This window comes from Lycorma delicatula, chromosome 9, assembly GCF_047948215.1.
Source record: "Lycorma delicatula isolate Av1 chromosome 9, ASM4794821v1, whole genome shotgun sequence".
Classification (NCBI taxonomy): Eukaryota; Metazoa; Arthropoda; class Insecta; order Hemiptera; family Fulgoridae; genus Lycorma; species Lycorma delicatula.
The window spans coordinates 89402540-89426279 of record NC_134463.1 but is presented as its reverse complement, the minus strand read 5'-3'; the positions used below and the strand labels follow the sequence as shown (position 1 = coordinate 89426279).

Sequence of the window (23740 nt, the reverse complement as noted above, 5' to 3'; positions counted from 1 at the left end):
GGATGTGTATATGTAAATATTTCATTAAACATTCCACACAAATCATCCTAATTTTCATTGCTAGTTTCTGGCTGGCCTTACAAACAGATTTATTAGAACTACGTACAAAAGAAATAACAAACCCAATATTGAACATGTCCTCCCTGACATGTTCAACATTATATTAAGAAAAAATATTACTTTTTTTTTTAATTTTGTCATAAAATACCTACACTAAATAAAATATTATATACTGAGCAACACAGAATGCATCTACCTGACCTGATACCAGATAATTACAGAGAGTTATCAGTCTCATCATCATCATCACCATATTATACATTCACTTGTTAACTGATGTATTAAAATTTGAATTAGTATTATAAAAAGTAATTTTCTTTTTTCCTTCAAGTGAAAGATTAATAATTCCTTAAAATACTTTTAAGGAAAAATTATATTTATGATTTACACCAAAAGTCAGACAAAACTGTTGGAAAAATTACTGCTCTCACAGTAGTACTCAGCAGTTAGGAAATGAACAACACTAAGACATGAAGCTAAGCCAGTACCCAGACTTTACATTATAATAACAGGGGAAACCTCAAGTTTTTGGAAGAATATAAAAGCCCTCTGCAGTTCTACAAATGGTATCAGCATTCAAACCAAGCATGCCAACTTACTTAAATAAGGTTATAATGTTTTTTATTGTAATGGTTGTTTATTACGAGTGTGCTCCTTTAATCATATTAATAGAAAAAATTTTTAAAACTAATTCGACATTTGAGGGAGACAGCGAAAAAAAGTGTGTGAAATGTAAACAAAACACTGTCATTGTACCACAAGTGGTCCTTAATCAAGAATTTTTTGCCACAGCATAATATTGTGTATCCTAGCCCCTACTAATTTTATCTGGCAGTTCCAGTTTCCCGTTTTGAAATTCACTGTAAAAGGACACCACTTCCAACCAACAGATAATAAAAATAAATTTGCTACCAGATTAGCAGGCTATCTTACTAAACTCATACTAGATCACATTCCAACAGTGAAAAAAAACACATGAGGTAGTGTATTTTGAGAAGGGCGAACAATACTTCAAAGACAATAAATCTGATTTCTTTATATAAGAAGCAAATAAAATAACTTCAGTTTCTTTTTGAACTAACCTCATATAAAAACAAAATCACAACAATAATTACTCAACTAAAATTCACTCTAACTATATAACAATATATACATCATTCAGATTTACATTATATTAGATTAAATCATAAATAATATTTATATAATGTAAATTAACTACATAACTAACTTAGTAATATTCAATACAAAATTTTCTATAATCTTTCTATAAGATGCAAGTTTCTTTGGTTCTAATAAATAAAATATACAAAATAAAAATGTAGAAAAATGCGGCAGCTAGTTGCTAAAAAGTCAGGTTTTTAATAACATAATAAAATATATTAAAGTAAGTTAATAATTTATTAAAAATTAAATAGAATATCTTAAAAATAAAACAGTACAATTAATACAATATTGTCTGGTTTTTATACAAATGTATCGACTGATAACCATTAGGTGTATTACTAGACGGAAATATAATACCATTAGGTCCAGCTCTAACAACTCCATGTTGTCCAGCAACAACTAACTCAATTTCTTGGAAATTATGAAGTCGTTGTACATCTTTGTCTTTGCGTACAAGTGTATCAGGTAGCTTGCGTATACGGATAACTTGAGAAGTAAGTAAACCTAATTCTTCACAGCAAACTCGTAACAGAGTGTAATAGGTTAACTCAGCTTGAGGGAGCTCGACTTCAATGAAGTCAGGATCACCACAATTTGCAATACGCACCTTCAATACCAGCTCTAAAATAATAACACATTAAAACAGAATAACTTACACATTTAACAAACAAAAAAACAGAACAGGGTAAAATATTTCAATGCAAAAAGAACAAAGGGATCAACTTCTTTGCTTACAAAATTTTGTGTTAAAAAGAACAAAGAAAGATAAGAGAGTGAAATAAAATCAGACAGAGTCTGAAAAGTGTACAAAACAAAACTTTTTAATCCTCATTCCTTTTAAACAGGAAATATTTACTTTTGTTTACTAGGTAATAAAACTAGTGCAAATGCATTTCATGAAAGAACAGGTAAATTTTTAAACTGTGACATTAGTTACTTGCAAAATGCTTTGTTTCCTTTTTAAATTCAGGAAAAATTTCTCTTTTTTTGCTTGATGAATTAATTCACCACATAAGTTTGAAGCCTGTGTGTAGGAATATGAAAGTGGAAAATTGTAGCATATCAAAAATGAAATTCTAGACAAGGATTTGAACCTGGGACTTCTACAACTAAAGGCCGAGTCACTACCACTGCACCAAGGAAGTTGGAATACAGAGTGAGTAATATAAAACCGAACCCATAATAAAACCGCTACCCAACACTATTTATGAAAGACTGTCACATAACTAGCACAACTAGTGAATATATATGTTACTACTGATTGTCGCAGCAGTTTTATTGCAGTGCAGTACTGCAAGTACAGTTGTGTTTATGTAAAATGCCTTATTCAATCAAGAAGAGGATAGCTATAGTTGACACCTTTATTCATTCTGAATCTTTGAAGAATCACGTCAAGTATCTGTAGAAAAATGTTCAAATGCCTGTATCCCAAGAAGAGTAGCATACATGATTTAGTTAAAAAGTAGCATACTACAGGTTCAATTTCAAATGCATAATGAAATAGGCAACCTTCCGTTAGGATTCCACAGGCCATTGCCGATACTGAAAGGAGAATTACTGCCAGTCCAAAAAAATCACTACACAAGTTATCCCAACAATCTGGTGTTATATACATATCTTGTATAAAATTCTTCATAAATTAAAATTGAAACCATACTGCATTACAAGTGTGCAACAACTGAAGGAGACAGACAAACCGAAATGACTTGATTATTGCAACTGGCTTCTTGAAAACATTGTTGGTGGATAAATAGACCCAACGTCATATTTCATGTCAGACAAGGCATGGTTTCATATATCGGGCCATGTTAATTCACAAAACATCAGGTATTGGATGGCGAGGAATCCTCATGAGATATTCAAGTATCCACTTCACAATGAGAAAATTGGCGTTTGGTGTGCCTTTCTTGATAAACGTATAGTGGGACCAATACTTTTTGACTGGACTGTAAATACAAACATTTACCTCACAATTTTCAAAGAACTTTATGTACAATTAACTGATAATGAAAAAAAATATAGCTTCTTCTAACAAAATGGAGCAACATGTCACACATCAAACCTTTCACTATATGATGAATGAACCAGCTGTCAGCAGAGGAGAGTGACATCTACGTTCCCAGAGTTGTCTATTTGCAATTTTTTCCTTTGAAGATACTTAAAGGATTATCCATCTAATCCCTACATATTGATGAACTGAAGGTGAACAACATTCAATGAGAAATCAACACAATTGACAACAACATTTTGCATCAGACGACTCTCAATATGATCAGATGAAGATCAGATAAACTGCATCAATGCCCAGGGTAGTCATTTCAACACCTTTTGTAACAATAAGGTAAATAAATGCAACATTTAAATTACATTTTATGTTTTTCTTATTTAATTTATCAGTATCATTCATAAAATTTCATTCCAACATAACCTACCGTTTCTGCAGCAGTTACAACAAGGGTTCAGTTTATGTTGCTAACCCTGTTTATTACTACACTATTATAGTTACTCATATATTATTATAGTATACTACAGTAACTGTTTGGAAAACAAAATATAGGGTGAGCAACTTAAAACTAAACCATTTCTGTTGACCAACAACTCGCCCCATCTTGTTGGTAGAAGATGTACTTTTTTAACAAACTGTTAACCAAGCACAGAATTCCTCAAAAATTGTATGAAACACTTTTGACAGTTCGTCAAAAAATATTAGCCCTACAATACAATTACCAAAAACAGCACACCATACATCAATTTGCTCATTGTGAAATGGATGCTCCAATATCAGGTAAGGATTTCCAGTCCTCCAATACCTGGTTTATGTGAATTAAATAGATAGATGAAACTGAGCCTTGTCTACCATGAGAATCAGGTTTATCTGTCGATCTATAATGTTTTTGAGAAGCCAGTCGCATTAATAAGTTTTCTTATAAGTTGTTACACAATATAGTTTCAAATTTAAATCATAAAGAATGTTATGTCAAGAAGAGTACTTCACACTGCTTTGTTACTTATTGATTTTTCAAACCAGCAGAAATTCTTCTTTGAATATCAGTTATGGCCTCTGGGGTCCTAACAGAAGGTACCCTCCCTATTTCGTTTTACATTTGAACCACCCCATTCTACGCCATCAAATTATGTATGCTATTTCTTGCTGCGACACTGGCATTCAAACATTTTTCTGCAAATATTTGAGTTTCTTGAAAGGATCCAGAATGCACATAAGCTACCATTGCAGTAACCTAAATGAAATTAAGCATTTAAAAAAATCAATAGCAAAAAAAACAAACTATATGCTCTGAAGCATGAGCAGTTTACAACTGACAAAAGCAGAATTAAGGTGACACACAAACATCTGTAGTTCAAGCCAGCTTTATTCAATTTTAAGTTGCTCACCTAATATTTATCTCTGGCTCTCTATAGTTATAATTTATTATTCAATATAAAAAGCTTTAAGAAGTACTTAAATCTTTTATCAACAGTCTGACTACTCTGTTAAATTTATAGACTTCTAAATTTTCTTACAACTGATGTTTGTGCATTATAGTGTGATGTTTTTGCTTTCTTATTTTTTACTTTGTACTAGTGAAAGCATACAACATACTTTGGCAATGATAAATTTTTTCCTTCAATACATCTATGAGAATAAGAAATATGAGAATAATTAACTACAATGATCATTCATTGTCATTCTACAAACAGTTACCAATACAAATTTGTTATGGTGCTTCACAATCATTTAAAAAAAAAGAGTTAACATAAAAATCTTGGCTTATAAATTGGCCTGGCATATAATCAAGCTTTATTTCAACACAAATTTTGCACGACCAATGAGATCTGCCATACAAGTCAAGTTTCAATTACGAAGGTTATTTTTTTTTCAAGGTCTGATCGGTCACGAAATTAAAACCACAGTGAAAATAAAAAATGTTTTATTTGTAACAAGTACTTACATAGTTACGCTATTTCTCTACATAGTCGCCACTCCGATTTAGACATTTGTCGTAGCGTGGTGCCAACTTTCCAATACCCTCATCATAGAACGGAGCCTGTGTTTTCAGCCATGTTTCTACGCTGGTCTGCAGCTCGATGTCTGTGCCAAAATGTTGTCCTCCTAGCCAGCGTTTCATGTGAGCAAACAGGTGAAAATCGGATGGATTGGTGAAGTTCTGATGAAAGTCCGGTGAAAGACAATGCCTGATGACAATATTCCTCTCCGCTTATTCTGAATTGCCCTTCGTAGACATTGAAGAGTCACGCAGTGATTGTCGTGCCACGTTCCATGAATTCCACCAAGAGAACTCCATTCCTGTCCCAGAACACAGTAGCCATACACTTTCTGTTGGAGAAGGTTCGCTTGAACTTCTTTGGTTTACTGGGAGAATGAGAATGCATCCACTGTTTGGATTGTTCTTTTGTTTCTTCAGTTTCGAAATGGACCTGTGTCTCGTCCCCTGTAACAATTTTGTTCAAAAAATCTTCTCCTTCATTGTGGTAGCACTGGAGAAACGTTAGGAAGACGTCCATTGTCATTGTTTAGTGATGGTCGGACAGCATCTTGGGAACCCATCTCGCACACAGTTTGCGGTACTGAAGTCTCTCACTCACAATGGAGTAGAGAGCTGACCTCAAAATTTCTGGAAACGAATCACTCAATACAGAAATTGTGAACCAACGATTTTCTCGAATTGCCTCATCCAATCTCTCCACAAGATCATCAGTTGACACTCGCTTCCTTCAGTGACTGCCTGCATCATGAACATCTGTACATCCTGCTTTAAAGTTCCTGCACCACTGTCGCACTTTGCTGTCACTCATTGAAATTTCACCGTACACATTACTTATTCGTCTATGAATTTCAGCTGCATTACACCCCTCAGCCTGAAGAAATCGAATTACCGCACGCACTTCACACTTGGCAGGAGATGCTATTGTTATAGACATGTTTACGTGCTAGCTGCGTGTTCAGAACTAAACAAAGTGATACGGCATGATTAAGGCCATACTAGAGATGCTGCGCAACACATATGTGCAAAGGTTCATCTGATTTTTGCACGGGTTTTAATTTCACGACTGATCAGACCATGAAAAAAAAACCCTCGTATTATTATAATTTTTCAGGGATACAGCAATAAAGTAAACCTACTTAAATGAATTCAGATATTAAGCAAACCTGAGTGTGTCAATGTTATAGTTTCCTGAACTGATAATAATTTTGTTAGTAATATTGTTGTTAGTTTATTTTTATTTAATATCCTATTTTTTTTAATCTGCGTATATTTTTTTAATCACCATTTTCTCATATTCTAAATTTAAATAAAGATTTTACTTTGCAGAAAATGCTGTAAGTGGTGAAGGAGCATCTAAATGCAATTTTAGAATAAAAGTTGTTCATAATTGGAGTAATGTTTAAAAAAAAAAAATCTCATTCATGGTAACCAATAAGAACCTGGACTATAGAACTTATGTCAGATTCATCACCCCACTTCATTCTTAGATCCCCATTACAGTCAACCCACTGTATCATCAATATGATGCACAACTTTGCACACCCTTGCATATTTTTTGCTTAGAATTTAGACAAGAGGCCCATATTTTTTCCAGTTTTCATATTTTCGTAGTTATATTATCAGATGTTCCTGTTACTTTCTAATCATTGTGTAATTGTTTATTCATCTCTCTTCAGTTCAATGTAAAAATTACACTAGAAATAGAATCAATTTTGATAATTAGTAGTTAATTTTCATTTTTCATTATAGATTTGAGTGTTGTTTTCTGACACTCCTAGCACTCGCTTATTTGATATCACTGTCAACATTCATAGTTGATGCACTTTAGATTACTTCCATTCTCAAAGCTACTTTCAGCACTTAGTCTTCCTAAATTGTCATCGTCGAATAAATAGCAATGATAAGCTCCTCCCACTCCCAACCCCTATTGTCATGGCCTCTTCTGCTTTGTCTCTCCTGCTCTAACAGCAATACAATTTCTTGAAGCTAATCCTTCTATTCTTTATTTTAACAATTTTAAATTTTTAAATATTACATCGAATTGAGCGTTTTACTTGTTCATTAATTATCTCCTGTCCTTTTAATTTTATTTTTAATATTTCCATGTTTTCTAGAATATTTAAACGTTTTCCTTTTTCTGCATAATGTAATATTTATGGATTTTATCAATTCAGTGGGAATGTCCTTTTTCTAACAAATGTGTTGCATAATTTTAATCCTTTTTTTTCATACTTATATGTTCATTAAACCTTGTTTAAAGTTTCACATTTTATTTGGTATACTACAGTTTTTGTTGTAATTGTTTGTTTCTTCTGTATTACTTTTAAATTTAAAATTATAAAAGAAAAAGACATTTGATAGAAAAAGGGCATACTGAAAATATTCAAGCTAAAATTAAAAGGACAGGAGATAATTAATGAACAAATAAACAATCTGATATAATAATTAAAAATTTTAAATTGTTAAAATTAAGAATCATAAGGATTAGTTTCAAGAAATTGTACTGCCGTTAAAAGTAGGAGGAACAAACCAGAAGAGGTCACAACAGTAAGGATGAGAAGTGGAAGAAGCCTAACATTACTATTTACTTGATGATTCCAACTTAGATAGACTCTGTGTTAAAAGTACTGTTGAGAATGGAGATACTCCAAAACACGTCAACTACAAATGTTAAGAGTGACAATGCTAGGAACAGCAGAAAATAACACTCAAATCAAATGAAAATCCTAGTGAAAATATAAAATATTATGATGAAAATATCATTTTTCATTTACTATGTTTTGTTTAGTACCTTTTTTCCTGTTTAGTCTCCAGGAATCATCGTCAGGTACGACTTCAGAGGATGAATGAGGATGATATGTATGAAAGTATAGTCTTGCACAGACTCAGGTCAACCATTTCTGAAATGTGTAGTTAATTGAAATCCAACCACCAAAGAGCACTGGTATCCACGATCTAGTATTCAAATCCGTATAAAAGTAAATGCCATTACTAAGATTTGCAAAAATGCATTCCACACTAGACCAACCCGGTGGGTCTTGTTTAGTACCTAATTCTCCTAAGGCTTATAATTTTTTTTTTTAATTTGAAATTATCTTTTTAAGGTTTTTCACATATATTTACATAAGGATTTGTTTGGTAAAGATAAAAGTGGTCAATTATGTGGTAGCATTGTATAATAAATGATTTGCATAATACTGTAAGCACGTTTATCATCCTTTTCTAATTATCCTATTAATGATCAGAGAGAAATCAAATTTAAAACTGAGGATGCTATAAGTACAAACCATGCCTGAAACTGCAGTGCCAAGGCTAACAGAAATCATGTAAAAATCTACATTATTAACATCAACAATAAATGCAGATACATTAAAGAAGGTGTTGAGGAAGGATCAGAAGTGAAATTGTATCATAAACTAAAACTGGAGCTTTTAACTCTTTAAGAGACAATGTGATGATAACACTCTTCATGTGACAATATGATAACACAATTTGCTTAGTAATGGGAAATCAAAGCAATGTTGAATTCAAAAGCTTATCTTAATACCAGTATCTTTTAAGGAATACTTGTCAAGCAAAAGTAATTTGTGGATTAATATAATAATGACCACCCGCATTCTTGCACAGATTCACTTGTATCATCAATTGTAAATACATCACGTTTTTGGTGAACATAATGTGCCTTTAAACAAACAAATGCAGCAGAAATTGAAAATCTTGAGGAGTACTATATATTACAAGATTTGCTGAAGCCTGGTACAGCTAGGACAACTCATAACTAAGAAAACATTTATGCTGTATGGCTAAAAATCCAAGGAACTCAGTAAGAATTGTGACCAAAAAATTGGTGCTTCTGCAACTTATGCATTGATTATTTTTTTTTGTTATTCTGGCCAAAAAATTCTTTTACATTATCATCGCCCAGACATGATATATTTGTTGTAATAAAAAAATATATATCACATTAAATATCTCAATTAAAATAATAAAATTACCATCTGTTTTAGAGCAAACAGCATGAATAGCTGAAACGCACTACAGTAATTCCAATAGTTGAATGTAAACAGACAGACCTAAGAAATCATAAAAACGCACTGAAAATTTTATAGAAAGATTTGCATGTATTTATGTACCCACAATTAACTCACACAGCAACTTCAAGAAAATTACCGTACACATCATCACGAATTGAAGACTAAAGTGCTACAGTTTCACAAATTAAAAAAAGAATGTAATTATGAATGATGATGCTCACTTCCCAATGCATGAATAAGTAAACAAATACAATAATAATTTTTAAGGATCAGAGAAGCTAAGATTAATCCATGAACAATCTTTACACCCTCACAGAATGACTGTGTGCACTCAATTTGGGTTGATGACATCATTGTAACAATTTTTCACAAATGTCTTGATTTTTACTGAGTAATATCATACTACACTGCAAGAACTTTTTTTGACATAAATTGAATAACAAGGACTATACCACATGTAGTTTCAACACAATAGAGCCCAATGCCATAGAGCTTGTAAACAACCAAACAGCTGTTTGACTGTTCCAAACAGTCAAATTCTGAATACAAATTACCTAGCTGAATAATGTCCAAACCAGGCGATATTAAATGACCACTTCATTTATTTGATTTGAGCATGTTACTTTTTTTCAGAGGGCTGTCTTCACACCCCCCTCTCAAACCCGCCACCAACGAAAACAGTAACCAACTTTCAATACTCTAATATAATGAAAAATGTTATGAAAAAACACGAATTTGTTCCACTACCAGAGACAATCATTTGATCAATTAAATTTTACATACATAATTTTCAATCCTTGAAAAAACAATTCATTTAAAAAATATTACTTCTGCTTGATTAAATCAAATGTTATTCAAAACAGGATAGTACACTTAACATAAACAACAGTTTAACATAGAATATTTTATTCATATTGAATATATAAGAGTACAAATAATGTTCATAATCTAATTTTTGTGTAAACCAAAAATTAAACTACTTTTTTATGTAAAAGTATTGTATCATACTCAGTAGTCCTGTATGTATGTAATCACTCAAAGCATGCAGATCTAAATTAGTAAAGGGTTTAATACAAACTGACTATTTATTATAGCATTTTTTCTTGGATCTTGGCCTAGGTACAAGCCTACTATGCTGCACAACGCTACAACAGCAGTGCAATGACTGCATTATACACAAAAGCAGTTTGGTTGTTGAAATAAAACTGCAATAAAAAAAACTGAGTTTTCTAAATTCATGAAAGCTAAAAAAGATTATTCTAATTATATTTGTGCTATTTGTGTTCACATACTAAAATGGGCAAAGGATAATCCTAAATACACTAAAATTACAAGCCATTAATGAACATTGTTTTACAGTTGGAAATATTACTAATAAAAATTACATGAAAATAAATTACTAAATATTGGTTTCTCTCTTTCTTTAAAAAGAAAAAACATTATTACTAGAGAGCAATCAAGACTTTAGGATTAATTAGGAAGCTCATAAACCCACGGGGTTGGTCTAATGGTGGGTGAATGCACCCACAAATCAGCTGATTTCGAAGTAGAGTTCAACATTCAAATCCTAGTAAAGGCAGTTACTTTAATACAGATTTGAATACTACATCGTGGATACCGGTGTTCTTTGATGATTGGGTTTCAATTAACCACACATTTCAGAAATTTTCACTTTACAAGACTACACTTTTCTGCAACCTGAGACTTTACAAGACTACACTTTTCCGGAGGTTAAACAGGAAAAAAAAGAAGCTCATAAGACACATAAAATAAAGTTGACAGGGTCATGAGTAAGAAATTTAACTAAATTTGCTTTAAAATTTTAAACCATTCTGAATTAAAAATAATGAAAAATATTAATTTGAAGTGAATAATTTAATTATTTTAATTTATAATATATGTGAAACATGTTAATATAATTGATTATTTTAGTCAGATGAGAAAACAGAATATTTTCAGTTTATTACCTCAAGAAAAAAATAAGGAAAATATTAATTTTAGAAACAGATGAGGAAAAAATCATCTTACAGAAGTAAAAGAATTGAATAAATACAACACTAAATATCACCACATGAAGAGAAATCTTAACATAAATACCGACATAAAATTCTAAAGAAAAATGTTACTTTACAAACAGAACAATAGAAGCTAACTTACCATCAGAAGTAACAATGTTAGCTTGTATACAAGTGCTTCCAGAATGAACCTGAGAATTAGTATTATTTGTATTATCGATACTTGTTGCACTGTGATGACTTTGTCTTCGTCTACTAACTGCATTTACACCACTAATATCTACTTTATTTGAGAGAGAAGGATTTTTTAAGTAGCTAGGTACTATCGGTAAATTAGATTCAGCTGTATTAATTGTAACTCCAGGTTCACCTCCTAGTAACTGTCTGACTTCTGCACGCGTTGCCAACGACAATGGTGTTTCACCTTTTTCAGTAGTAATCGTCTTGTCTGCACCATTATCCAGTAATAAAGCTACAATCTCTTTATGTCCTCTTTTGGCAGCCCAATGCAATGCAGTCCTGTTTACATATTAAATAAATGGTATACAGTACAGTCCAAAAATCTTTACAAGATATTAAAAGACTAATTTACTTAGTTTTAGATTTAATGAATAAAGTATTATTCAATGACAATGTAATGTTATATTTATTATATTATACCAGATGAACAACTTAAAAGCAAATAACTATAGATTGAACACAATTATGATTTTCAACATTTTATAAATAAAATGAAAAAAATTAAATTAAATTCTGTATTTGCATTAACAAGCATTTAAATCTTTACCATATCTTTACAAAAGATGGTCAAAGTGATCTATGCACACTGATGCACTTTTGTACTCAAGTGGATCATATTGAGTCACCTGTTGCAAAACGTTGTTGATAATGCTTGTTGAATGTTTGCCTTCCATTCATCCATAGTGTGGACATTTTATTCATAAACTCTATCCTTCAAATAGCCACAAACAAAAACAAATACAATTACACAAATCTCGAGAACATGGAGGACACTGCCCTGCTGACAGTTTGTTGTTCTGTAAAAGCTACATAAACGTAAGCTTGTAAATCGTTTGACATGTGACATGTTACTATGCCTTGTTGGAAGAAGCTGTATTCTTTTTCACTTTCTGTAAACTGAGCGTAGAATTCTTTGAAAATTGTACAGCACACTTCTGTAATAACAGTCCAATTAACAAGAATACTAGATACTGGTGTTGTTTAGTGGTTGGCTTTCAATTAACCACACTGTACAAGACTACACTTCAAACATATCCTCATTCATCCTCTGAAGTAATATCTTAGTGGTAATATCTCAGAGGCTAAACAGAAAAATAAAAAAGTTCAGTTAATAAAATATTGGCCCAGCTGTATGATTGATCAGAAACAGCTCATCATACACTGATTATCCAACGCTGTTGTATGCAACATTTTAAATGAATCGAATGTGCAACTCTTTGCTAGGATACTGCCACTCATTTTTTCACAAATATTTCATATGTTTCTTGAAAATATCCATAAGTTGCTAGCCATTGTAGCAACCCTTTCTTCAATTAAATACAGCATTTTAGAAAAGCACAACTGGAAAGAACAAAATTATGCTGCACTGAAGCATTAGCAGTTTACAACTATCAATAAAAGACAAAGAATAATAACATACAAAATCAATATTATTTCTACCAATAGTGACAATAACTTAATACGCAAGATAACACTCAAATAACTTAAGTATGAGCCAGCTCATTCCAGTTTTAAGTTGCTCATCCGATATTATTGTTACTATGTTGCAGATATTTTATAAGCCTACATAATTTTTATAAATACTCTTCTATTACACAAAATTATTTAAAAAATAAGCCTTACATCACAAAAACATGTCATCTATGATTAAAACATCTTCCAACAACCAATAAACACAGAAATAATCTGTTAGCCAAATTCAATTCAAACTTGTAACATATTACAACAATTTCCCTAATAAATTAAATTATTTTCAAAATACTCTAAGGAAAATGTAGAATGTCTGAAACAAGATAAGTTGGTAAACTAATCAATACCATCCACTTAAAAGAATTTAGGATAAGTCTTGTCAGTTGACTGAAGTCAGGAGAGTATACCCATTCTGTAATGTCCCGATAGAAAACACTGCATTATAATTTACTTTCTCCGAGCTTGCAGATAGAAGACACATTTTTGTAATGTTCGTTTCCAAGTCTGTGCAAGTGTGCATTAACTGTCCTGAGCTACTTGAGTTTAGAATTATTTCAACCTCCCAAGCCAAACAAGATTAAGGAGCCTATGTTTACAACCCATTATCACTCCACTAATTACAGTTACTTTATCCTATGGCTACACTGCATCCAAATGGAAACTAATTGTCTTTTCAACAGTTGACTTCTTTGATAATAGCCTCACTGAATTTGTCTTAAATGTTTGCTTATATATGTGTTGATTTGAATTAATTTATTATTTTTTTTTTGTACTTTTGTTATTGGCAAATCTATTAATAGTGTATATCAATTATTTGTTATTACGGTGAAATTTTTTATAATGATTTCATTTATCACTTTATTAGAGGTTACCAATAATATTTATTTCATATATATTTTTTTTTATTCTAACAGAGGATAATGCTTACTGTGTTGCTTTTTCTTTTAAATTATATTATTGATGATCATTATGTACATTTATAACAAAAATAAGTTATAAGTCTGTGCATAAAATGTGTTGTTTCATAACAAAGAGGATTATATTAATTTGTTGCTTTGCTCTATTTGTCCTGTCTCATGGCTGCAACATATAAAAAACCTAAGAATAAAGACATGAGGCACTAGTCAGAATTGCTTTTTCTCAAAGTAATGATGTTCACTATAAAGTAAGTCTCAGTAGTGAAGAGGTGTCACCTTACATTGCAACTGTGGATGCTGTATTATCACTGCCAGCCAATTACAAACTGATGGCCAAGTTGTGTGCTAATGGGTCATTCCACATCAGATCAATGAAAATAAATGCACTTCTCAGATTCATGTTCAGTAATACAAATAAAATTTACAGATTTGGCTCTACCCATGAAGTGATGCAATTTTTTATTTATCACTCAGTTTTTGTGTAGGATCCCATAAACAAATTACAGAAAACAAGGTTCAGGTAATTACAAAAAAATAAATTTCTCAACTCCTACAAGAGCTAGACAGCTCAGTTTCGTGTCATTTTAAAGCTCTTGAAATGTGCTTTTATATGATATGTCACTTGGCAAGGTTTTGTGATAATCATAGTCAATGTCACTAAAAACATTATTTGACCTTGAATATACCCAAAAGTATTTTTTTTTAATTTTAAAATAATGTATTTTTTGCTTCCTAATGTGCTGTACATATGGTAAACATTTCATAATGGGATTGCAATGGGATCATGATAAAAAATGATTTTGTAATAATTAGGTACAGCAGAATATTCCAATTGTTCCCAGTGGCAACTGCTAATTGAAATTCAATCAATGAAAACACTCTGCTTCCAGTCTTTCAGACTGGGTCACTTGATAAGAGAGAAGAATAGCATGCCATGACATACACTCCTAGTGCCAGCAAGTTTTATCCTGTTGAGATAAGGATAGCAATATTCAGTCTGGATCATCTCTTGGAACAGAAGGTTCAGTGGTGTACTCCCCACATGGGGTGATCATATCTATAAAATAATGCAAAAAAATTATTTTTTTTTATTTTTTAGCCACTCTTTGTTAACTGAGCTTGCCTTTCTCTACAGTGGTGTTTTATGACTAATTCATCACAGCCTTGGGCCAGAAAACAGTGACCAGCGTGGAACTTCTACAGCTTAAATGAATCACCTATTTAGAAAAATCGACTACATGAGAGAAGATACCCTCAAGAAAAGCTTAAAAAATCAGCAGTAGGATTCAGATTCTGAATAAGATGCTACTCCTCTTTCCTCTGACCATAAAACTATCAACCAATTGAAGGAAATATTTAGTACTACAGATGATAAGAGCATCAGCATGCAAATATTGACAATGCTCCCTAAAAACTGGACTTTGATACATTTAAGATGAATTTGAGTTTCAGACTACACTGTAAGGAAAGCTAAAAGCCTGGTTAAAGAAAAAGGTGTCATGTCATGTTCTGATTTTAAAACTGATAGAACTTTAGATTTTGAAACAGCAGAAAAAGTAACTGATCTGTTTGAGAGTGAGGAAATAAGTCAAATGACACCCGGAAAAAAGATTTTATTTCTCGTAAGATAAATGGAAGACAAACGCATGTTCAGAGAAAATTAATTCTGGTACTCTCCGTGAAGCTTTTGCATTGTTTAAACAGAAGTATCCATTGCTGGAAACAGGATTTTCAAAGTTCTGTGAACTCAGGCCTAAGCACTGTGTTCTTACAGGTGCCAGTGGAACTCACAGTGTTTGTATACGTACAACGCACCAAAACTTATGGTTATGCATTGTACATGAAAGAATTGATAGAAGGTGATAGAACAATTAATTCTTACAAAGTTATTATGACGTATGTAGTGTGTACTAATCCAGCTGAAGCTTGCTACAAGGGTTGTTCAATAACTCCTAAGAAAAAGACAGAAAAACAAATTATTCTGTGTTCTTACAGGTGCCAGTGGAACCCACAGTGTTTGTATACGTACAACGCACCAAAACTTATGGTTATGCATTGTACATGAAAGAATTGATAGAAGGTGATAGAACAATTAATTCTTACAAAGTTATTATGACGTATGTAGTGTGTACTAATCCAGCTGAAGCTTGCTACAAGGGTTGTTCAATAACTCCTAAGAAAAAGACAGAAAAACAAATTATTCTGTGTAATTTTTTATTGCTTTTAAGCTGTCCAAAAAGTAGGATTTTGGAAGATCCTTGAAATAAACATCTGTTTGGGCAATAAAGTTCTCATTCAATGTAAACTTTTGCCTGCCAAGCCATTTTTATCAAGTTTGGAAATTAAAAAAAAATCGCTGGAGGCCAAATCCAGTGAATAAGGTCGATGTTGTAATAATTCTAACTTTAATTCCATAATTTTGGCCATTGAAACTGTGCAGGTGTGCACCTGTGCATAGTCTTAATGGAAGACGATCTTTTTCTTTTTCAAATGAAGATTTTTTTTTTTTATTTCTTCACTCAAACTAGCCCAAAAAACAGTGGCCATCACCTTGCCAGCTGTTTTTACCGTCCTCGCCTTCAAAACCCAGTTTTGACTGTTCCTTTGTCCCTGGCATGTAGTAGTGTACCCATGTTTCAACCACAGTTATGTATTGATGCAGAAACTTGTCACAGGACTGTTACAGAAAAGCACCAAAACAGCCTCAGAGTCAAACACAAGACTGCATTTATTCTCCACTGAGCAAACGCGGTACCCATCTTGCCAAAATTTTTTTCACACACAATTTTGCATGCAAAATTGAAAACACTGTACCTTGTGATATGTCTGTGGCCTCAACTACTTCTGCACTTTGATTCGTCGATCATTCAAAACCATATCATGAATTTTGCAGACATTTCAGGAGTGGCCACTTCCACTGGACATCCCAAATGATGTTCATCTTTTGTGGATGTGCGGTAACGTTTAAACTCATTTATCCAATTATAAACAGTTCCAAACACAGGAGCAGATGTGCCATGAACTTCATCCAACTCAGCTTTGATCTCTTTTGGTGTTTAATCATCACTAGAAACTCACTTTGGTACTTACATATTAACACCACCGCAACTACAGCTTTATTTAAAAACAAAGTAGTCAATTGGATTTCGGTGGGAAATGGGCCAATATAGAGTTTAACATAGATTCAAAACAGTCTCTTTATTAATTTTAATAAATGATTGTTTATATTTATTTATTTTATAAATATAATTTAACCAAACTTAACCTCTCTCTTTTTCCTGTTTAGCCTCCGGTAACTACCGTTTAGATAATTCTTCATAGGATGAATGAGGATGATCTGTATGAGTGTAAATGAAGTGTAGTCTTGTACATTCTCAGTTCGACCGTTCCTGAGATGTGTGGTTAATTGAAACCCAACCACCAAAGAACACCGGTATCCACGATCTAGTATTCAAATCAATGTAAAAATATCTGGCTTTACTAGGACTTGAACGCTATAACTCTCGACTTCCAAATCAGCTGATTTGGGAAGACGCGTTAACCACTAGACCAACCCGGTGGGTTAACCAAACTTAACCTACGCTCGCTAAGCTTGACTAATTAACAGGAGTGTTTGATTATTTAAATAATAAATAATTGCAATAATTACTGAATTTATTAAATAAATACTCAAAAAATGACGGTGTTAATTAGTCAAGGTTAGCAAGCGAAGCGAGCGTAGGTTAAGTTTGGTTAAATTATATTTATAAAATAAATAAATATAAATAACCATTTATCAAAATTAATAAAGAGACTGTTCATTTTCCACTGAAATCCGATTGACTACTTTGTTTTTAAATAAAGCTGTAGCTGCGGTGGCGTTAATACGTAAGTACCCTCACTTTTTCCCATTTTTTCTAAATAAACAATAGCTTGTTGCTTCAATCAACTGTGACAATAAAACTACACGATAGATACAGTTGAAACTTTAACTGCGCTCTAGCAACAAATGACACTTAAAAGCAAACCATTTTCAATACTACGAGCGCAATCTCTTGGATTTGCTAAGGACTTATTGAACACACCTTGCTCGTACTTTGGAAACTGTAAAAATTGTTCTGGGTTTTAAGAAGTAAAGGGAAGGATTGAGGAAGCTTTTGAGCTCAACTGCATTAACAACAACAGTTGTCAAGTGCATACAAGTTGAAAAAATTTACATCTCTTGAGACATTAGTCAAACCTATGAATTCATCAGTTTTCCTTTTTGAAAAACTTCCAAAACTTCTTCAACACTCATTTCTTGCTAGTGAAGTCCAGTTATCTCACCCATGTGATGCAATCTCTGAAAGAAGGTCAATCAATATCTTGTAACATGCGACTTCACTGAGAACTATTCATTCACTCTCCAGGATGCAGTCCAAGATTTCCACTGGAACAATGTACAAGCAACAGTTCACCCCTTCACAATCTACTTCCAAGATCTAACAACAAAAACATTGATGCATACATCTCTTGACATAATTTCTGACTATCGCACACATGACAGAATAGCAGTGCACCTTTGTCAGAAATATTTAATTGGTTTCATGCAGTCCCATTATACTACAAAACCAAGCCTGATCTATTACTACAGTGATGGTGCTGCCTCTCGGTACAAAAACAGACTTAATTTTCAGATAAATCAAATTTTGGGATCAGAGCAGAGTGGAATTTTTTTGCCACATCTCATGGCAAAAGTGCATGTGATGGTGTGGGAGGAACTGTTAAAAGACTTGCAGCTAGAGCAAGTCTTCAAATTACCTACAATGATCAGATCATGACTCCATGACAGTTGTAGGACTGGGCAAATGGACACATTGAGTCAATACATTTCCATTACAGAACAATTGAACAGAATAAAGGGGAAGAAGACGCTTTGAAGAGTAAGATAATGACAGCAAGAACTATACCAAGTAAACCCACTCTTATTCCACTGAACAAGAATCAGGTGCAAGTGAGGATGTTTTAATTTTCAAACAACTCAACAGTAGCAAGCACAACAAATATTGAGGATGATCTTGAATTCACAGGAATGTTTAAATTCTTGATCTGCAGATATGATGGGACACTGCTGGTTGGGGTGTGTTGTAGATTCAAATAAGGAAAATCAAACAATGAAGATGAAGTTCTTACACACACAAGACAAATAATAACTTTTGGTAAACAAGCTACAACCCATAAATATAGTAATGATTAACTTACTAATGTATTTAAATGAAAAAATAATTTTTAATTTTTTTAAGTTTATGAAAATTTGAAATGTCAACTTGTACCAATGAACTAGTGAATGCTTACTTAATTATATTATATGCATATGACACATTTTTCAAAAACAATGATTAAAAGAATATAAAATGTTACTCTACTGCTGCTAGAAATCAAACCCAGCAGTGACGCTGACCACTAAAACTACTAACCCCAATAAAATAAAATTTAAATAACAATAAATAAAACTATATAGAAACAGTACCTAAAGAAAATTTCTTTTTACTTTCCTCAAAATGTAACCTACGCGTTTTTTAAATTGTCACAGACAAAATCTAAAGCATAACTGTGTTATTTTAATAGTTTAAGAGATTAATGATATTTGCATTTCAAAGGCTGAAACTTAAAATACATCTCAAACTTAATGACAACACAACACTTTAACATCAAAATAGCTTAACAATGAAAACTGAATACAAGGCCGATAATATTTTTACAAGTTAAAAGAGCAAAATACATTTTCCGTTTTTGTTAACATTTACTTAGTTTTCTGAACAAAATTCTGTAGGTTATGAAGCAACTGTTGTGCGGTTTTACCTTAAACAACTGTTACGAACCCAGTCACTGCGGTCGGTTACGTATCGCAACAAAATCAATTTCAAACAAAACTGAGTTTACCTACCACCCATTTATGTCATGTTTTGCGTTAGGATCTACTCCTTTTAATAATAATTCTTTTACTGCATCAATATCTCCAATACAAGCCGCTTCTCTTAGACTTTCTTCTAACAATTTCATACGATCCATCACTCAAAAAGTAAGGCTAAAATGAGGAACACAGACCCATAAACAAACTGCTGTACTGGTTACATTAATTTCATCGACATAGCTTAGCAATACCTACGTGATATAACAGTGTATTTTTTTTTTTTTTTAATAAATGCAAACATGAAAATTACGTCAAATTGTATTTGAAAATAAATATTTTTTTTTATATTTCAAAGTTAATATATTTAACCAGCCTAGTAAATACTTAACAATTATTTAATTTGTTTTCAATAATTAAATATATATTGTTTAATTATATATTGCAGTTCACCGGGCTGGTCAGTGTTAACGCGTAGCAAAGCAGTTGTTTAACAGCTGACTTTCGAAGTTGAAAGTTCTGAGGTTCAAATGTTAGTATCTTTTATACGAATTTGAGCACTGTACGTGTATCGGTGTACTTTGATAGCTAAGGTTACAAGTCTACCATTTACATATCTTCTCATTGGGTCGTGGGAGAGATGGTTTGCTTAATGTTCACTAGTGATATAGATTGAATCCACTGGGTTGGTCTAGTGGTGAACGCGTCTTCGCAAATCGGCTGATTTCGAACTTACAGCGTTCAATTCCAAGTAGATAGTTACATTTAAACGGATTTGAATATTAGATCGTAGACACCGGTGTTCTTTGGTGGTTGGATTTCAATTACGCATATATTTCAGAAATGGTTTACCTGAGACTCCAAAATATTACACTCATACAAATTATCCTCTTAAGTAATCCTGACGGTGGTTGCCTAGGCTAAACAGAAAAAAAGAAGTGGAACAGATTGCAGCGTACAAATTAGGAAAATAAAAATAACAATTATATATTGCGTGGGGGCACAGAAGGGCAGCCATGTCTTCTTTTTTCTTTTTCTTGTTTAGCCTCCGGTAACACCGTTTAGATAATACTTCAGAGGATGATATGTACGAGTGTGAATGAAGTGTATAAGTCTTGTACATTCTCAGTTCGACCATACCTGAGATGTGTGGTTAATTGAAACCCAACCACCAAAGAACACCGGTATCCACGATCTAGTATTCAAGTCCGTGTAAAAATAGTTGGCTTTACTAGGACTTGAACGCTGGAACTCTCGACTTCCAAATCAGCTGATTTGGGAAGACGCGTACACCACTAGACCAACCAGGTGGGTTAAGGCAGCCATTTCTAGAGCTACTTATTCGAAAGCTACCTGTAGATTAACTAATTACCTGAACATTTTACTTAACGGTGCGCCATGTGAAATCTCATCTTATCAACAGAAAGATGTACATTAAACTGTTCAATCTCAAAGTTACTTTTATAATAAAATTGAATATAATAATATTACCATTAATACCCGATAAATGGTGTAGCTTTGACTTACAAAAAACTACTTTCCAAAATTTTTTTAATTTTTTACTGTTATTTTGATTCAAAAAATATTAAATTTTGGAATACCAAGCTCAAAGCAAAAAGATCGTTCATAAAACAACCTTAAATTTAGTAAATTAACAACTAAATTTAAGGAATGGGAGTTTTGTTCATTGTGACATCACACAATGCAGCTTCTTATAATAATTATACTTATACCTTCTAAAAATACTGTTGAATTTCCTTATTACAATTTTCAAACGCACCAGAAATTCAAATTGGCTCTGTAAAGTTTAGAATTAGGTGCAGGGTTCGTGCTTCCATGAACTCGGTTAGCTAGTTCAGAGATACGATGTAGGACATTCAAGATGTCCAGAGGCCTGCAGCGAAGGCAAAAGCTAAGTTATAAATCACTGTTGTAATGCCACATCAGTGGCATTCCAACGAGGCCTGGCATATTACTATGAAATAGTAATGGGAAGAATCGTGAACGAGTCGTTAGTTTCGATTCTTTATACTGAACGAAAGAATCGAGAATCGGTTTGCAGGAGAAACCGATTCTTAACAATGAAATGGATAGGCGACGGGAAACCAAATCTTTTTCAATTACGATTCGATTCGATTCATAGCAATCTTTCTTATGCATAGCTTGTAGTGGGGGATCCTCCTACCACACCAAATTCTAGCCTGCGTTTATTTTATTTATTGTTTGACACACGTGACGCATAACTTATTACATCACAATCACTAATATTTATTGACATTCGGCAAATTTATTACTTCTGATTATAAAATATTTTCCGTAACTGTGCTATTTAACTGAGTTAATCTTAAACAATCAAATTTTATCTTAAGCCCCATAAAACAATTTTTGTTTATCATCAGCTACAGCGAATGAGAGCCAAATATTTTTTTTTCAACTCATTAAAAGTATTTATATATTTTTTTTTCTTGTTAACCGTCAGGAATTAATTCAGAAGGTGAATAAGGGTGACATGTATGAGTGTAAATGAAGTTTAGTCATGTAGTCTCAGGTCGACTAGTTCTGAAATGTGTGGTTAATTGAAACCCAACCCAACCACCAAAGATCACCGGTATCCACGATCTAGTATTCAAATCAACATAAAAGTATCTGCCTTTACTAGGACTTGAACCTTAGAATTCTCGACTTCGAAATCAGCTGATTTGCGTAATCGCGTTCACTACTAGACCAAGTATTTATAACTAAAAAAAAATTATCTTTAACTAATTTCTCTAAAGCTATAAATGACAAAATGAATAATTTAAAATAATATATCTTGTACCATACCTTATTTTTGAGCGATCCATTGATTCCGTCTTTGTTTTTTTTTTTTTATCACATCGATGTTATTTTATATTTTTACTAATACGCGCACAGTTCCTTACATACACACACAAAAATTTTGTTTTTAAAAAATGTTGGTTCTATTATCACAAAAAAATTATGAAAAAAAAATTAAGCAAAATAAATAATTAGTTAATACCTTTCAAATAAACTTTATAGTATTTTACATATTTACATGTAGAAATATATATTTTTTCGAAATTCTTTGATGCAAGTCTATTTCACCTTTCTGTTATTAACTATCCCGCTTTTGAAAAAATTCGTTCGTAGGTAACAGAGGTTGCAGGAATGCAAAGTCTAGTTTGCATTATTTTAAATAATCTTGGGTAAATTAACCGCCTTTCTTTCCACCAAGAGAGAGGATTTTGTGTTCTTGAGATGAGCGGTTCATTTACACATTTATCTAGCTCCTACACAAAATTCCTCCTACTGTTGGGTTTGAATTAGTTAAAATTGGTGTTACTTTTTTATCAAAATCTTCCCATGCAGTTGAAATGGAAGGTTTAATAATTTCTTTTTCGGTTTCAAACCTATCGCCTTGTTCGATCTGTATACTTCGAACTTTAGGTGAAGTTTTGTGTAAGCATTTTGGTAAGATGCTTCATCTTTAAAGCCTTGTTTTTTAAAGCGAGTATCTAGTAGCATGCTTTCAAGCAAAATATTATTTTCAACATCCTTAAATCTATGTTGCAGTTGGTCTAACATCTTGTTACATACTTTAACGATTTCAGAATTCTGAGTAGAAGATTTAATGTTAAGTACATGTCTTGTCATCGCTCGCGCCAATAAACAGATTTTTGAAATAGTGACAGTTTTTTGAGAACTTATTTCAATAGTTATCTCTTCATTTTCAACATGAAATGTGCAAAATCTCAAGATTTTCAATAATTTGCACATTTCAGCTATAACTGTCCACTCATCAAATGAAATATTATTTAGAATAGGATTCACCAAAGCGATAGTCAAAATTAGTGGTTCTTTTGTTTCTAATAATCTATTAAACATGTGCAGGAGTGAGTTCCATCGGGTAAGCACTTCCTGTTTTAATTTTAATTCTTTAAAATTCATTGTCGCTCCATTTTTC

At 32.4% G+C, this 23740-nt stretch overlaps 1 protein-coding gene across 1 annotated transcript; it reads right to left on the bottom strand.

Annotated features, from left to right (window-relative positions):
* Positions 1 to 1439: 1439 nt before the first annotated feature.
* On the bottom strand, positions 1440 to 19984 carry LOC142329922 (ankyrin repeat domain-containing protein 40-like). Its single transcript, XM_075374872.1, has 3 exons — positions 19813 to 19984; positions 11423 to 11799; positions 1440 to 1845 (listed from the first exon to the last, which is right to left on the bottom strand). The coding sequence occupies exons 1-3, from the start codon at positions 19935 to 19937 to the stop codon at positions 1502 to 1504; spliced, it is 846 nt and encodes a 281-aa protein (XP_075230987.1). The 5' UTR covers positions 19938 to 19984; the 3' UTR covers positions 1440 to 1501.
* Between the last annotated feature and the right edge of the window lie 3756 nt (positions 19985 to 23740).

Bases quoted from the DNA above. Each gene is read 5' to 3' on its own strand.
- LOC142329922 (XM_075374872.1), bottom strand. From the start codon at position 19,937: ATGGATCGTATGAAATTGTTAGAAGAAAGTCTAAGAGAAGCGGCTTGT. The intron at 11,800-19,812 runs GTAGGTAAACTC...ATATGTAAACAG, and splicing joins AAACATGACATAAATGGGTG to GACTGCATTGCATTGGGCTG. The intron at 1,846-11,422 runs GTAAGTTAGCTT...TTATTATTTTAG, and splicing joins TAACATTGTTACTTCTGATG to AGCTGGTATTGAAGGTGCGT.